Source organism: Ylistrum balloti, unplaced genomic scaffold (genome assembly GCF_031769215.1).
Source record: "Ylistrum balloti isolate Yb309-2 unplaced genomic scaffold, AGI_CSIRO_Ybal_v1 Utg370136, whole genome shotgun sequence".
Taxonomy (NCBI): domain Eukaryota; kingdom Metazoa; phylum Mollusca; class Bivalvia; order Pectinida; family Pectinidae; genus Ylistrum; species Ylistrum balloti.
This window is the reverse complement of record NW_026782145.1, coordinates 34,967-53,589: the sequence shown is the minus strand read 5'-3', so window position 1 is coordinate 53,589 and position 18,623 is coordinate 34,967. Positions and strand designations below refer to the sequence as shown.

Here is an 18,623-nt window from a genome sequence, read left to right as displayed (position 1 = left end):
TGAAGAAATAGCACTATGGGAGGAGTCGCTGAAACATTTCATTTATTTAACAAGAAAAAAATTGCATATTCGTTTTTTTCATACAGGTGTTTTTGCGAGAGAGTGAGAAGATGAGGTTGGATGAGACGCTTCATGGGGCAATCATGCAGCGTGTGGTGAAAATACAGAGGTGGTTCAAAACCATCCTGGAGCGACAGACATTCCTAAAGATGAGGGCGGCATGTATTGTTATACAGGTAGGTAGTGATGTTTTCATATAAGTAGATACAAAGTAATTTCACAGATACAAGATAAATCCTTGTCTAAGTGAATGTATCTTATCATGATTATGGTCTGTGCTTCTATGTAAATATCATTGGAAACAAATGTCAAAGAAAGAGTAATTAGAAGAACTATGGAATACAAGAGGAAATAATTATGTTGCAGAGTTATAAAGTGTAATGTAACAGTTAATAAAGAAATGTTACATATCAAATGTCTGGTCATGAGTGTAAAAATCTAAAACATCAGAGTGTAAAAATCTAAAACATCAGAGTGTAAAAATCTAAAACATCAGAGTGTAAAAATCTAAAACATCAGAGTGTAAAAAATTATGTTCAGAGTTAAAAATCATCAGAGTGTAAAAATCTAAAACATCAGAGTGTAAAAATCTAAAACATCAGAGTGTAAAAATCTAAAACATCAGAGTGTAAAAATCTAAAACATCAGAGTGTAAAAATCTAAAACATCAGAGTGTAAAAATCTAAAACATCAGAGTGTAAAAATCTAAAACATCAGAGTGTAAAAATCTAAAACATCAGAGTGTAAAAATCTAAAACATCAGAGTGTAAAAATCTAAAACATCAGAGTGTAAAAATCTAAAACATCAGAGTGTAAAAATCTAAAACATCAGAGTGTAAAAATCTAAAACATCAGAGTGTAAAAATCTAAAACATCAGGGAGAAATGGATTGATGGATATTTATTAGTATTGCTATTATTTTGCCTTGGTGGTTTCTTTTCTTATAAACTGTAATATTACAATATGTACTTGTAAATAGACAACATGATAACTAGACCTACTTCTCTGTTTCTCCAATGTTTTGATCACTATCTTATTTTACTATTTATTTGTGGAGCATCCATTAATTGAATTATTCAATTCCCAGATCTGTTCCCGCCGGTTCATTGCTCTGAGGCGGTTGAGACGGATACGTCTGGAAAAAGAGGCAGCAATTGTCATACAGAAATGTTATAGATGCTGGCAAGAGAGACGACGCTACCTCATCATTGTCCATAGTATAACTGTGATACAGAGCCTGGCGAGGGCATTCACGGCCAGGAAGCAGTATGTCCTTAGCATATTTTATGTCTAAAAACATTTTATCCATATATGGTACTTTATGCATTTATAGGTCCTACCTAGCGAGGAAGCATACCTGATACATTTATAGGTCCTACCTAGCGAGGAAGCATACCTGATACATTTATAGGTCCTACCTAGCGAGGAAGCATACCTGATACATTTATAGGTCCTACCTAGCGAGGAAGCATACCTGATACATTTATAGGTCCTACCTAGCGAGGAAGCATACCTGATACATTTATAGGTCCTACCTAGCTATCTATCATACCTGATACATTTATAGGTCCTACCTAGCTATCTATCATACCTGATACATTTATAGGTCCTACCTAGCTATCTATCATTTATAGGTCCTACCTAGCTATCTATCATACCTGATACATTTATAGGTCCTACCTAGCTATCTATCATACCTGATACATTTATAGGTCCTACCTAGCGAGGAAGCATACCTGATACATTTATAGGTCCTACCTAGCTATCTATCATACCTGATACATTTATAGGTCCTACCTAGCCATCTACCATACCTGATACATTTATAGGTCCTACCTAGCGAGGAAGCATACCTGATACATCTATAGGTCCTACCTAGTGAGGCAGCATACCTGATACATTTATAGGTCCTACCTAGCGAGGCAGCATACCTGATACATTTATAGGTCCTACCTAGCGAGGAAGCATACCTGATACATTTATAGGTCCTACCTAGCTATCTATCATACCTGATACATTTATAGGTCCTACCTAGCGAGGAAGCATACCTGATACATTTATAGGTCCTACCTAGCTATCTATCATACCTGATACATTTATAGGTCCTACCTAGCCATATACCATACCTGTATATTTATAGGTCCTACCTAGCCATATACCATACCTGTACATTTATAGGTCCTACCTAGCCATATACCATATTGGTACTAAATGATACCAACATTTATAGGTCTGTATCATTTATAGGTCCTACCTAGGTAACATACCTGACATTTATAGGTCCTATCCAGTGACTGAACAGCCAAAACCACCATACCTACATTTATAGGTCCTACCTAGCCATCTAAGGGTCCTTGAAAGTAAAAGTTGCATACTAATTATTATTGTTCATGTTCCGTTATTTTCAACAATGTCAGAAAAAAGGTAAGATTTTACATAGAAGAGGTCGTTTGAAACTGATTTCTCTGACATGAGGAAGTTCATGTTTTATCTGGTATGGTTTAGGTATAAAAAGCTGCTGGCTGATGCAGAGTTGAGACGTCGAGAGGAAGAGGAAAAATTGAAAAAGAAGCAACAGGAAGACTTACACTCCTCAAACAGTGACGAGGGCATTCTTACAAAAGGCTCAAGTGCAGAAGAGTTGGATGAGAAAGACTACCCAACTATACAGCTACAAAGTCGTGACTCAGATGAGTAGGTTCACAATCTACATTTAGTCAAGGGTTAGAGGTCAGGATTAGTACATGGTGTTATAGGTCGGGGGGTTAGAGGTCAGGATTAGTACATGGTGTTATAGGTCGGGGGGTTAGAGGTCAGGATTAGTTTGCTGTCTAACTGGATCAGGGTCAGAGATGAGGATTTGTACAGGGGGTAGAGATGAGGATTTGTACAAGGTGTTACTAGATCAGGGGTTAGAGATGAGGATTAGTACAAGGTGTTACTGGATCAGGGGTTAGAAATAAGGATTAGTACAAGGTGTTACTGGATCAGAGGTTAGAGATGAGGATTAGTACAAGGTGTTACTGGATCAGGGGTTAGAGATAAGGATTTGTACAAGGTGTTACTGGATCAGGGGTTAGAGATGAGGATTAGTACAAGGTGTTACTTGATCAGAGGTTAGAGATAAGGATTTGTACAAGGTGTTACTTGATCAGAGGTTAGAAATAAGGATTTGTACAAGGTGTTACTGGATCAGAGGTTAGAAATAAGGATTTGTACAAGGTGTTACTGGATCAGGGGTTAGAAATAAGGATTTGTACAAGGTGTTACTGGATCAGAGGTTAGAAATAAGGATTTGTACAAGGTGTTACTGGATCAGAGGTTAGAGATGAGGATTAGTACAAGGTGTTACTGGATCAGAGGTTAGAGATAAGGATTTGTACAAGGTGTTACTGGATCAGAGGTTAGAAATAAGGATTTGTACAAGGTGTTACTGCATCAGGGGTTAGAGATAAGGATTTGTACAAGGTGTTACTGGATCAGGGGTTAGAAATAAGGATTAGTACAAGGTGTTACTGGATCAGGGGTTAGAGATGAGGATTAGTACAAGGTGTTACTGGATCTGGGGTTAAAACCAAAAGCAGTTAACAGGATATCATACAGCTTAAAGATCTGGCTCTGACATGTGTATTTCATTGTAATATATAAGACATCTATTGCTGAATAGAGTTCCATGAGATTGATGTGCACAGATCTGTTTTTCTCAGGAGCAGTGGTATTCATGAGGCTGATGAGTCTGACTCAGAGACACTGGCAGAGGACAATAGAAAGGGGTCAGTGGTCACTTTGCCAACAACACCAACCACACCCAACCAGGAAGTGGTGGTGAGGCCAATGGGAAAAACTGTGGAGGATGAGTACCTACATAACACCCACTCCTCTTCAAGGTAGGTAGTCCACTAGCCCAACATCAGGGGAATATATCTCTTTACATTGACAACAAAGTTTGGTTCAGAAAATTTTACAAAAATTGGACTGCAGGTTAGTGTTCAGAATATGAAAAGTACATCCTTGGTTCCTTAGTAGGGAGTTGTTTAAGAATTTCATATTGTATCAACCCAGAATTTGAAGACAATATCGTCTACTAAAATTTGGTCATCAACTCTTAAACTTGGGACAATGTTCTTGATTGGGGCAGTATACCTGTAAAGATTGATTTCCCATTACATATAAGAAAAACTTCTTTATATGCCCATCGCAAGACCGGACGTATTATGTTTTCACGCGGGTGGGTGGCCGCACATAGGTTTCCATTCAATAACTTGAATAATTTTTTACAGATTAATAGATAACCAAAATTTTTCGCTTATTATTTACAGAGTTTTGGCCCTTGGTATATTTGCAAAATAGGTTTCCCCTCAATAACTTGAGTAATTTTCCATTTATTTGAAACTTCATATGAAGGTTTATTACAAAAAAGGTTTTCACTCAATAACTTACGTAATAACAATTAAATGGAATTCATTGAGGCAGTTTTATTCTTGAATAGTTTTGGACGAGCGTATATTGTTCCGCCCTGCGGTACTCTTGTTTGTCATACTATCGATTCTATTACTGGTGTTGATGATACTTTATTTAACCATCATCAAAAAAAAAAAACACAAGATGATTTTCGACAGAAGTAGAAGTAGGTTAAACATCATTAATAAATGTAGGGTTTTGATACTGTTTGAGTTTGTGTATGATACACAAAGACCTACAAAGAAAAAATCAAGCTTCCAGGTCATATTACAGTCTATAAACTAATCATAACACACTAAATTTGTCCAAAACACAAAAAATATTTTCAGTTTTTTTAAAAGTGTTTTTCTTCCATTTCAGAGTTTCAGACCTTGCCAAAGCATTCCAGACAGAGGGGGTAATTTTTGTCTAGTTATCTTCTTTATTTTTTTCTCTTATTTCCCATGCATGTTGTGAGCTGATGTAGACGGTTGTCACTATTTTATCTTTTCACTTTGGAGAAGGCTTAGTGACTTATTAGATCCATTGATTTGTAGCTACGTCTTTCCTTCCCCAATCCTTTCTAACCATTACTTCTGAAGACAGTTGTTTGATAAAGAAAACCTATAACATTTTTGTGATAATGGACATATAAGTGTCTAGATTTTCATGATAGAGTGGAATTACAGAGGGTTTATATTTTATAATATTTCTGCCTTCAGTTTCTTGTTCAATTCTGTGTAAACCAGATGGGAGTATATATCAGGCTAATCACGCCCATCTGTTCAAGTGTATGAATACACATTGGATAGTGAAGATGATAAGTCCAACAGAAAAGTAATCCTGATAGATATCAATATAAATATTATACAATGATGAATGAGTGTTATTCAATTGATCTTCCATCCAGATTGGCTTCGTGTCAGCTGTATACCCCATCTGGTAACAGTTTATTGTCTAAATGATTCTGAAATGCAGAACAATTTTACATTGATGATTTGAAAATGAACAAACTTTTAATCCATAATATTTGGGGAAGGAGAAGCCATGTGTTAAATTAGATATTGAGACATTTAAGCTGATGCAAACTTCCTACAAATGCGAAATTATCTTATTGGGTCCATAAGTTTTTTTTTCATCAGAAATACTGTTTGAAATAGCACCTGTGTAGATGTTATCTTTCATAGGCTTTGAATTATTTTATTAGAGCAAAAACCAAGGTTTGAGAGTTAAGATTTCAATTTTGAAACCTGATGATGAATGGGGGTGGGGTTGGGAGTTCACCATCTTACAGTATATACCATAACAGGTATGGTGGGGTAGTTACAAGCAATAACTGATTGGACAGTTTTTAGGACTGAACACTTAGAGCAGGGCCAGATTATCACTGGGTATCATTTAAAAGTGTGAAAAGTTGATATAATGTTAATCACGCAGTCTAAGTAAAGCAATTAGGCCCAAAAGCAGTCAAAGATATAGAAGTATGCACCTAGAAATCAATTATTCATTTTTAGGGAAAAAAATGAATCCGTTTTTCTATTTTCTCTGAAAGATGAAGTGTTTCATGTCAGAGACTGATGAATAATTGAAAACAAAAAAGTTAAAAATGACAAATCTCAAACATTTTATCGAGGACCTTGATAATTTCAATAGAATTAGAATAATAATCTAGTTGAATAAAGGCAACCTGGGGTTCTGCCTGTATGTGTAGGTATCAACAATTAAATACATTCTGCTGGTCATCTAGAATTAAGCTACCTACTCTCTGACAAAGATTGGCCAAGTAAGAACATGGATAGGCTCAGTAGCTCACTTCATGATAGCCTTGGCATGGATTCCTAGCTCACTCACCAGTATGCTCTTGTATCCTCCTATTTATTAAACTGATCATATGCTTACACCTGGAGTAATAAGTCATCCCCATACAGACCAATTAAATCCAGGGATCCAGATATTCACAAACTCGTGTAGCTTGCTTGCTCTCATACAAATTGCATTCTACTAAATTCTTTTATATTCACTGCATTGTAAGGGTATGCATTAAAGGTCCTGTAAACTAGCCATTTCAATTATGAAACTACCCTGCAACAGAAAAATGCTTGCCAAGGGAGATAACTCAGGGAAATAACTCAACTGCGTGGCATCGGTGGCAGGTTTGCTTTACAATGATGTGTTGTTGATTAAAGGAGACGAAATCGGATCGTCCTCTCAGGCCGTCAATTGTGGTAGAGAGAGAATACCAACAGAAAAGACGCCCAAAAAACTCTCCAGCTCCTCTCGCAAAACAAGAGTCATTTTCTGATCTGGTAAGGCAATTTGACGGCAAATATGACCAATGCTGTAGTGTAGATTGGAATTTAAGTTTTGTTTTGTACGCTGAAGTTGAAAGCATACATGTTTGTGTTAAAGCAGCTTTCTCCAAGCCCTGTATTTTTGGAGCTTTGCTGTTAATATTTTAAAGTTACTTTTTTAGAGAAGGGTATTTATGTGCTTGTCTTTATATAAAGCTTTGCTTTTTGTGTTAACACGCTGTTTATTTATAGAGGAAACTTCATGGTAACAAATCTCTTTCATTTCATCAAGTTATCAATCAAATCTATGAAATCGGAATTAAATTGTGAATCCATCAAATGATAAATCTCTTAAATTGTGAACCTTTCAAATTTTTAATAATCTAATCATACATTTTTCATGGATATAATTAATCAAATTGTGAAGTGGAATTTGGAATGATGAATACGGTAAAACTCAGAGTATTCCATACTTCATTAGATATATTGGTTCAAATTTACTTAAGGTGAAAGAGTAGTGTCTTGTCAGTTTCCATGCTTAATCAAAGTGTTTGTTCTCAAAAAGCTCAAGTTCACTTCAGAAATGTGTTAAAGTCAGTTTGAATTAAAGATCTTGAAGTTATCTATGCACTATTGTAATGCGTTTTCCAGTAAAAGTTTGATTAGCTTTGGGTACTGCTCTTCTTTGCAGAGGTTTGGAATTGTGAAATATTTTTATTATATTATTTTTTCAAAATAGCTCCATTTTTAGTTGCTTTATTGTGAAGGATGCCTTTATTTAGGCAAAGGCACTAACTTATTTTGTAAGATGAAGATATATTATTTCTAATTAAAGTCCCTGTATGTGGGCAGTAGTGTGGTTTACATGGTTAGTGATCTTGTGCATGAACTCAATCAGTACTCTGCATGATGCTGAATGCTGCCTGAAATTAACCTAGTTTACAGACAATTACATTTTCATTGACTTTTCATTTGAGTCCTGTTGTTGTAGTCATGATTAGGTTCACACTCCTATTACTGCATGTTCATTTAGTGGTAATAATGTTACAAAAAAATCTATATTTTTTAAAACGCTAATCATTGTGTAAGGTTATTCCCCACATTGCTGCATAATATGAAATTAAAAAGCATGCAAATCGATTGGTTAAATACAGCTAATGGAAAACTTAACGGTTTATGAACTTGTATTTATTGTAGCTACCTAGGTTTGAATCACAGGGACTTGGCACAAATTTTCAAGACCTGGTCCATATATCTGTACTGGTATTATAGTGGTGATAAAGGTTGTAACTCCAGAAAAGGGGAAACTGTACATACTTTATTAAAAGTATGTTTTCCCATATCTAGCGACCATAGATTTTACCTTAAAGAGAAACGTTTTATCATTCCGATAAGTGTTTGAGGATTGGCCAAGTATTGACAAAGTTATGACCTGACAAAACTAAACTGAGCTGAAATCACAAAATCTATGTTTGTGGTGGTATACAGTACCCTTGACCGTAACCTCACAGAATGTACATTGAGGTTGTCATGTCTGTAGGTTGTAGAAATTGCATATCAGCATCAAAGTGCTGACTGTCCCAAAACAACTGCTCTCTTTTCTTTTATGTCCCTGATCACTGGTATATGCCGTAATGAGTCTTGGCCTAGGCCCCAAAACCCATTATAGGATTAGGATAAATAATCTGTATTTCAAGAATGAAAAATCAATTGAATTTCAAATTTTCTTAAAAAATCTATTGAAATGTTTGAAATAATTTTCACATTGAATAGTTTATATTATAATTTCACGTTTGAGTGCTGGGTTTGCTCAAACAACAAATCACCGATTTAAACAGATGTATAATATATGTCCCTTATATAAACAAATAAGAAAATGTAAAGAATATGTTCAAAGTGTTGATGGTTGAAATTATATGATTTTTTGTTAAGGGTTATGTATATGGTACTAAGATCTGCTGTCATTAGAATATCAAAAAATTTTAAAATATTTTCAGTTTTTCCTTCTTGGGAGTTATAACCCTTGTCACTATAATACATATATACTGACCGTGAGTCAGGAATTTGTGTCTTTGTGGTTTGAATGGCAAAGGTACAAATTTCATTATAAGTACAATACATAATTAGAAACTTTTCTGTTGTTGTTGTCTCCCTTGTTTATTTTGTTTAAAAGCAGTAAAATCCATCATATCTTCTAAATGTTTGATTAAACAAACTCTCCAAATAACTTTTCAACTTTCAAGTCAATATTTATCTTTGTATGTAATTAGAATAAATGTTTTGCATTAGTTAACCTGGATTTGTTTATAGCTAAGAATCAAAAAAGGTACACAATGTGACAGAACAGACCAAACTCTAATCCAAATTATCAGTTATCGTTTGATTTTGGTTTTTGATTCCAAATATTTCTAGTAATTTTTAATTGAACTGTAACATTTGTGTGAAGTAAAACTTAAAGAGCCATCATTGTCTTAAGTAAACATTGAGGTTGATAACTGTTAAGTGTCATGGTAACCTTTGCTTGGTTTAGGAGTCTTCGCCCACTAGCCCAGAAAACACTGTGATATCCCGAGAAAAGCTCCAAGATATAGATGACTGTCTGAAGAAAAATAAAGACAAGCAGGAAGCTCCCTCACAACCACTCTCCCCAACCAGCGACTTTTCCAAGAACAAAAGTCCCTTCCGAAGGGCACGCAGACAGTTCAAGAACATCATGGGAGGTATGTAAAGATTTCAGCGTCATTTAAAACCCATCTGTCTGACTGTATATGGAAATTCATTTTACTTCATTTGAATGTTCATTGAGCTCCACCTTTGAATATTCACCTGAACTTAAATAGAGAGTAGATGGAATAGTATTGCCATTCTCTTGTATGAATATATATTTACATTTTATGTATAAATCCATATTCATAATCTTTAACTCTCAATATTGGTGAGTGTTTCTGATGTATATAGTTTTTTTAACTTTCATTTTCATTGTGTTTATACCAGTCATGTTTGTTTAGTTATATGTAAATCAGTTTATGTAGTGTTTAGATATACTCCAAATTATTCACAGTGAGTTGTAACTGGAAAATTAATATTAAGTCATGTCCAAAATTTAAAACAAAGAAGATTTATACAAAATGCAATGACTACATGCTATGCTTTCACGAAAAAAAGAAAAAAAAATTAATATTGTCATACAAGAATGAATCTTTGTAGTTGAGACTCACTGTTGATACATTTGATGTGGTCCTGGCACTTCCTACTTCCTTTGTCTGTGTGCTGGAGTGGTTGTAGGGGGGCTGCAGCTGTTAGCTAGCAATGTGTAGTATTGTAGTTCCTTGTCCTCTGTTGTTTATAGTAGTTTGTGGTGTAGTGAGGTGTAACATTTCTGGGACATACACACCAGCAGGCCTGTAAAATATTACATTTTCCTACTAAATTTTTGCCCTTGAACTTTTAAAACAAAATTCCCCCAGTTTTAGTATAACTTATATTCAAATTAGGAAATCCTTCCTATTTTTATGATTGAATAAAGTGGATTAACACTACCATTTTAGACAATATATCCATTTTATCAAGATATATTGTGATTATCTCTTGTATGGATTAGATTATCTCTTGTATGGATTAATAGACATTAGCCATTTTACCAAAATTGGACCCGTCTTTTAAATCAAGAGATTTTTTGTTTCGATTTTTGGATTGATTTGGAATTAGGACAGACAATCAGTCATGTTTTTTTGTAATACAGCTTGTTGAATTATACACTAACCTACTTATGAGTTCGCTTATGAAGATTCAAACAACATAAAAAATTTCAATTTACTTTTCGTTGTTTTAGACTGTTGTAGCCAGTTACTATAGTAAAATTTGTTCAACATTTTGATTCACTTATCATTATGTCGGTAAAAATGGCAGCCAACTGTGGTCTCTTGCCTCAAATTCATAAAGGGGATTCACTGTGTTGTTGATGGAATTGTTCTGTTTCATAAAACTAGATTTGAAGGAGTCCAATAAGAGTTGCAATGCTTATCACCTAATGCGCCATAGACCATCATTACGATTCCTCCATAGGGAGAAGTGTGAGTAAGAACCAAGAGTTCTGGGCATGAATTTTGAAACTGCCTATAACGGTTACTAAGTTACCAGCCATGCTTTAACACAACTATACTTGATTGGCTAGAGTTGGCGGATTTTTTTGGAATGAGCTTATGCATACGAAAAACCCTTGCATGGTGTCTTCCAAGGTTGGAATGGACTAGCTATAGCCTTTTGGTCCTGTTTGGAAGAATTGCTATATCATTACAAGGTGTCCAGACTGTAGTGTCTTGTTTGTCCATAGTTAACATGTATGTCCACACACAAATTACTCTAGGTGTGTATGACGGTAGTGTATGAATGTTAAACTCTCATGTAGTAGAAGCAGTGGTAGTTTTATAATATCTTAACACATTTTTCTGTAGGAATTAAAACGACACATATATTGTCTTTGATGGGTTTGTATGACTTTCATATTGCAACCCTCTGTCTGTTCAGGTCATGTCTCTGATATCTGTCTACTTCGTGGAGAGCATGCATCTTGAGCATGTGCATACTGATGCCTCTGATGACCCTTTATTACCTCAGCATAAAAACCATATACATGTACTCTGTATCACATATTCATGGCCCAAAGCGACCTTATATGGTCTATATATACATTATATCATTACATTTGTATACTTGTGAATATTGGCTGAGATCACTGGAATCTCTTACTGACCTTTTACAGTGGGTGGGAAGAAATAATGATGTTTAATTATATAAAGTTGTGTGATGTTGTTCTCTGTGTGGTAAGTTTTAGCAATGTAATTCATGTAGTATTATAGTTTGGCCATGTTATCATTTCATTTTCACTGCTTCAGTTTTGCTTGTTGCTGCCCTTTGATTTCCATACTAAAATAAGATTGTGAATTTGTGTAAAAATACTGGAATGAATTGGGATCTACGAGAAGATAACTTGATAATGTAAGTAATTTCTAAAAGAAAACAAGGAAATAGGAGATTTTTAGGTCACCTGGCCGTAAGGGCCAAGTAAGTTAAAGGGATACTGTGGTGTCTGTCCAGTGTCTGTCAAATCCTTACTAATCATGAACACCTGAGTGGATTTTAAATTTAGGCTGAAGAATTCTTGGGAAAAGGGGAATTAATTTTGATATTGGCCCCCGGGGATCTGAGGGAAGGTCTCAAATGGGAAAAATTTATCAATTTCTTGAAAATCTATTTTGTTCTTCAGGAATTGCAGGATATTGTCCAAATTTGGTCAGAAGCATGCTTGGGTGAAGGGAAATCAGTTTTGCAAAAATGTTGGGTCTCTGCTCTCTCAGGAGTGTGAGGGCAGGACCAATGGAGAAAAACTATCAATTTCTTTAAAATCTATTTTGTTCTTCAGGAATTGTAGGATATTAGGGGCAGGAGGAGGGGGAAGGGGGCACAATAGGAGAAATAGAGCAAAAGTCATCAAAATATCCTTCTCCTGATGAAAGAATATCCAGATGTTGTCCCTATTTGACCTGATGCATGCTTGGAAAGGGAATCAACTTTGTATAAATGGTGAATCTCATCCCCCAAGGGTGTAAGGGATGAGACCTAATAGGGGAAACAGGGTAAAGTCTCTTCATTCTTCTTATGTAGAAATGTCTGAATTCTGTCCAGTTTGGTTTGAGACATGCTAGGGTGAAGGAGATCAATTCTGTATGAACACTGGGTTCCAGCCCAGTGGGACAGGAGGGACTGGGTTACATAGTGGAAATAGAGCAAATTCTTTAAAAATCCTTCTTCTGATGGAACTGCAGACAACCTTGGTGAGGAGAATTAAGTTTTGTAGAAACAGAGAATCTAACACCCTGTGGGAGGAGGGAAGATTCTTTTACAGGGAAATAGACACAATAACTTTCCTTTAGTTTAAATTAATCCTTTTCAGTAAACTAAGCAAGTCAAACAATACAGGCCTCTGGGCCTCTTGTTTATTAGAAAACATGATAAGATATTACAGATATTTAAAATAAAAGATGTACGGAAGTTTATTTAGAAGTAAAATATGAATGCAATATACAGTATGCAATCAAACTAAATGTCTGGATAGAAAACAGAAATTTCTTGATAGAACTTTACAGAAAATATCTTTACAAAAAGAACATATTTCTGCAAATTAGGAATAAATGTTTCAGAGAAGAAGAAAGCATCAAAAAGAAATAAGGGAATTTCTGAATAGATATTTTGAAATAGGGATTTCATGAAGAAAAGGCAGATATTACGATAGAAAATGTAATAAGCGATTTCAAAATGATACAGTAAGAAATAAGAGATGTTGGAATAGAACATATAAAATTTATTTAAATGCTTCAAATCAGAAAAATGAAAGCAAATAAAAATGGTTTATATTATTCCTGATTTGTCTGAAATGAAATATCTACTACACATAACAGTGTTAAACCATATGCAGAAAATAAAGGATATTAAAACCGATAGATCCATTTCAGGTTTCTTGTGAAGCAAACTGATATGTGTTTTTGTTTCATCATATAAAAATAAATCAAAGTATAGATTCCATTTGTTCTCTCTAGTGATACTTTTGTAGACACATTATGATTTATTATGCATTGTGTTCCCCAAATCTTGTAATGGGCAACATATTTCTGTCGGCATGTAAGGTATGTGTGTTTTATTGTAAAAGAAAAACAAAAAACTCTAGATGTAAAACTTCCTTATATGAAAGTTTCGAACATTAGATCATGACTGGAGGATTCTTTTTGAAACACCATTGGTCTGAAGCAGATAAAGACTCGTTTATGAAGTTTCTGTTCAACTGCTATTTGTTGTGTTTAATTTTCAGTGATGTAATAGCATCATATCAGGTTGAAGAAGTTTCATCATCATCCCATATTTCATGTGATGCTGTTGTCATAGAAAATTGCCATATAAAGAAAATAGGATACAAACAGTTTCTTTATTTAAGATATTATTTTCAGTCAAAGAATTGAAAGCCAACCTATAACAAAAGGATTGTTTTAGGTGAAGGATGTATTATCAAGGGTGACATATATACCAATTAATGTGAGGTAACATTATACTAAGTATTGCATAGAATGGAGTTTAACATAGGAATAGGGCACAAAACTCACCTTGAAATATTGATATAAGATTTTTGATATGTTATGGGCATAAGTTTTGGTAGTGTGTTATAGATAATGACATGAGTAACAATGAGAATGTTCTTATACAGCAAACAAAAAAGGAAAGAAAGACTCACAGGACGACAGCGATGAAGAGGAAGTTTTACATCATGGCCCAGATTTCCATACGAGAAGTAAGTAACCCATACCTCATCCCTTCATATTTACTCTATACTTGTACAAGTAGCAGCAATGCTTTGATGATTTTTACACACAAGAAGTTGTATAACTCTAATTCTCTATATACTACCTGTACTACAGCCAAGCTTAGTAATTCCACACATGAAGTAGGTAACCATGATCCTGTACAATCTACTTGTGTTACAGCCAAGCTTAGTAATTCCACACATGAAGTAGGTTACCATGATTCTGTACAATCTACTTGTGTTACAGCCAAGCTTAGTAGTTCCACACATGAAGTAGGTAACCATGATTCTACTTGTGTTACAGCCAAGCTTAGTAGTTCCACACATGAAGTAGGTAACCATGATTCTACTTGTGTTACAGCCAAGCTTAGTAGTTCCACACATGAAGTAGGTAACCCTGATCCTGTACAATCTACTTGTGTTACAGCCAAGCTTAGTAGTTCCACACATGAATTAGGTAACCCTGATCCTGTACAATCTACTTGTGTTACAGCCAAGCTTAGTAGTTCCACACATGAAGTAGGTAACCATGATTCTACTTGTGTTACAGCCAAGCTTAGTAGTTCCACACATGAAGTAGGTAACCCTGATCCTGTACAATCTACTTGTGTTACAGCCAAGCTTAGTAGTTCCACACATGAAGTAGGTAACCCTGATCCTGTACAATCTACTTGTGTTACAGCCAAGCTTAGTAGTTCCACACATGAAGTAGGTAACCCTGATCCTGTACAATCTACTTGTGTTACAGCCAAGCTTAGTAGTTCCACACATGAAGTAGGTAACCATGATTCTACTTGTGTTACAGCCAAGCTTAGTAGTTCCACACATGAAGTAGGTAACCATGATTCTACTTGTGTTACAGCCAAGCTTAGTAATTCCACACATGAAGTAGGTAACCCTGATTGTACAATTGTGTTTACAGCCAAGCTTAGTAGTTCCACACATGAAGTAGGTAACCATGATTCTACTTGTGTTACAGCCAAGCTTAGTAGTTCCTGTACAATCTACTTGTGTTACAGCCAAGCTTAGTAGTTCCACACATGAAGTAGGTAACCATGATTCTACTTGTGTTACAGCCAAGCTTAGTAGTTCCACACATGAAGTAGGTAACCATGATTCTACTTGTGTTACAGCCAAGCTTAGTAGTTCCACACATGAAGTAGGTAACCATGATTCTACTTGTGTTACAGCCAAGCTTAGTAGTTCCACACATGAAGTAGGTAACCATGATTCTACTTGTGTTACAGCCAAGCTTAGTAGTTCCACACATGAAGTAGGTAACCATGATTCTACTTGTGTTACAGCCAAGCTTAGTAGTTCCACACATGAAGTAGGTAACCATGATTCTACTTGTGTTACAGCCAAGCTTAGTAGTTCCACACATGAAGTAGGTAACCATGATTCTACTTGTGTTACAGCCAAGCTTAGTAGTTCCACACATGAAGTAGGTAACCATGATTCTACTTGTGTTACAGCCAAGCTTAGTAGTTCCACACATGAAGTAGGTAACCATGATTCTGTACAATCTACTTGTGTTACAGCCAAGCTTAGTAGTTCCACACATGAAGTAGGTAACCATGATTCTACTTGTGTTACAGCCAAGCTTAGTAGTTCCACACATGAAGTAGGTAACCATGATTCTACTTGTGTTACAGCCAAGCTTAGTAGTTCCACACATGAAGTAGGTAACCATGATTCTACTTGTGTTACAGCCAAGCTTAGTAGTTCCACACATGAAGTAGGTAACCATGATTCTACTTGTGTTACAGCCAAGCTTAGTAGTTCCACACATGAAGTAGGTAACCATGATTCTGTACAATCTACTTGTGTTACAGCCAAGCTTAGTAGTTCCACACATGAAGTAGGTAACCATGATTCTACTTGTGTTACAGCCAAGCTTAGTAGTTCCACACATGAAGTAGGTAACCATGATTCTACTTGTGTTACAGCCAAGCTTAGTAGTTCCACACATGAAGTAGGTAACCATGATTCTACTTGTGTTACAGCCAAGCTTAGTAGTTCCACACATGAAGTAGGTAACCATGATTCTACTTGTGTTACAGCCAAGCTTAGTAGTTCCACACATGAAGTAGGTAACCATGATTCTACTTGTGTTACAGCCAAGCTTAGTAGTTCCACACATGAAGTAGGTAACCATGATTCTACTTGTGTTACAGCCAAGCTTAGTAGTTCCACACATGAAGTAGGTAACCATGATTCTACTTGTGTTACAGCCAAGCTTAGTAGTTCCACACATGAAGTAGGTAACCATGATTCTACTTGTGTTACAGCCAAGCTTAGTAGTTCCACACATGAAGTAGGTAACCATGATGTGTTACAGCCAAGCTTAGTAGTTCCACACATGAAGTAGGTAACCATGATTCTACTTGTGTTACAGCCAAGCTTAGTAGTTCCACACATGAAGTAGGTAACCATGATTCTACTTGTGTTACAGCCAAGCTTAGTAGTTCCACACATGAAGTAGGTAACCATGATTCTACTTGTGTTACAGCCAAGCTTAGTAGTTCCACACATGAAGTAGGTAACCATGATTCTACTTGTGTTACAGCCAAGCTTAGTAGTTCCACACATGAAGTAGGTAACCATGATTCTACTTGTGTTACAGCCAAGCTTAGTAGTTCCACACATGAAGTAGGTAACCATGATCCTGTACAATCTACTTGTGTTACAGCCAAGCTTAGTAGTTCCACACATGAAGTAGGTAACCCTGATCCTGTACAATCTACTTGTGTTACAGCCAAGCTTAGTAGTTCCACACATGAAGTAGGTAACCATGATTCTGTACAATCTACTTGTGTTACAGCCAAGCTTAGTAGTTCCACACATGAAGTAGGTAACCCTGATTCTACTTGTGTTACAGCCAAGCTTAGTAGTTCCACACATGACCATTATTCTTATTTTTTTTTATTTTAAGAGTTTGATGCTCTAAGCTGGTAACCATCTATTCCTCATGTAATTATTGCCCCTTTCATTTTCAACCTTAAAAACCCTCAAAAACTTCATCAACCGCTTTGTAAAGAATTGTTTATACTACACTGGAATTTTAAATAAAATTCAATTGTGAAACAAACAACAAAAAAGAAAAAACCAAAACTAAATGTATTTTTGTGTTACCTGATTTCTCTATTTAGAATTCCAAAGACTTTTTCTACTTTTAATAACATTTGTATAAGCATGGAATATTTAAGTAACTTTTTTCGTGTCACAAATAGTTTCCCCTCATGGTTGTAGTAGGAGGTAATATTTCATTACATATGTATCTGGAATGTAGAAAATTGAATCCCTAATGTCAATACTAGCCTTTGTTGTGATGGGATGAGTGATGTCAGTGTGTAGATAAGATCTTGGGTACTAAGAGAGGTAATTACAGGGGATACAGGAATAAATAGATTAAAAATAACAATTACACATAGGTTTGGAATAGTATAACATATCAGGCCTTAAAATAGATCATGAAAGTTGTAACTTATTGTTTGTTTTTTATCAAAGAACACATGTTTTTGTTTCAACTGGACTAGAACAGTTTAAGTAGTAGGTTCAGGATATAAATGGTGTTTTAAAACATTCAATGTTTTCTAGCTAAGCTATACATTGTAATAATGGTCAATGCCAGGGCGCTTAGACCAGATGTCAACAAACACTAAGTGTTACTGCAGAACATTAAAAAGCATCTCGTTTTTCAGTTGGTGTGCCAGTTTTACCAGTAGGAGATTTGTCTGTCCCTAAGTCTCCAACAGCCAGGAAAGGATCAGTACAAGGATCTCAGGAGGATCTTACCTCTGTATCTAGTAGTGATAGACCTGACCGTAAAGGTAGAAAGAAACGACAGGACAGAAAGCCTGTTGAACTGGAGAAGAAGTCCGCATCACCACAGAGAAACGAATGGACCCTAGCTGGAACCTCCCTTTGGCAGTACCCTGAAGATCTTGGTCTCAAAGATATCTCTGAGATTTCACAGCTTGACGAATTCATTCATAAAAAAGTAAAGAAATGGCTGATAATTGATTAATTTTCCATTTAATTCTATATGTTACACATATAGATTACAATAATGAAAAGTGTGTATATGCACCTTGCTTTCTTGTTTGTTAGAAAAGTACTGAGTAAGATTGTGAGAAATACACACCTGGAAAGTTTTAGTTTTACCTCAGCAACTAATGGTGTTTTGTTTTGTTGTTTTCAGCTTTTAGCTTATAATAAAGATTGTTCCAGAAGAGACACAATATTTGATGCTGTATTTAAACGATCACTGAAGGAGTTTCACATAGACATGCAAGCTCTTATATCTGTGGAGAAAAAGGTAAGATCATATAATGATTGCTATGACTGATTGCTCTGAAATGTAGAGATTCTACGAAACTTTGGGTCTAGAGAATAATTAGGATAATTATTCAAAGATTACTTATCATGGAGCTTTCACCAGTCATAAAGTAGTGTGTATTATCGTTAATTTCAGGAAG

General features: G+C 35.5%; 1 protein-coding gene across 1 annotated transcript in view; it reads left to right on the top strand.

Annotated features, from left to right (window-relative positions):
* The window catches only part of LOC132550612 (unconventional myosin-IXa-like), a 101,688-nt gene that overhangs the window by 59,738 nt on the left and 23,327 nt on the right, over positions 1-18,623 (top strand). The window contains exons 22-32 of the mRNA XM_060214703.1: positions 87-236; positions 1,148-1,326; positions 2,566-2,754; positions 3,768-3,947; positions 4,882-4,918; positions 6,687-6,806; positions 9,322-9,511; positions 10,781-10,864; positions 14,047-14,130; positions 17,847-18,145; positions 18,347-18,463. Of these exons, the coding sequence (XP_060070686.1) occupies positions 87-236; positions 1,148-1,326; positions 2,566-2,754; positions 3,768-3,947; positions 4,882-4,918; positions 6,687-6,806; positions 9,322-9,511; positions 10,781-10,864; positions 14,047-14,130; positions 17,847-18,145; positions 18,347-18,463 (1,629 nt within the window). The remainder of the gene's footprint in view (positions 1-86; positions 237-1,147; positions 1,327-2,565; positions 2,755-3,767; positions 3,948-4,881; positions 4,919-6,686; positions 6,807-9,321; positions 9,512-10,780; positions 10,865-14,046; positions 14,131-17,846; positions 18,146-18,346; positions 18,464-18,623) is intronic.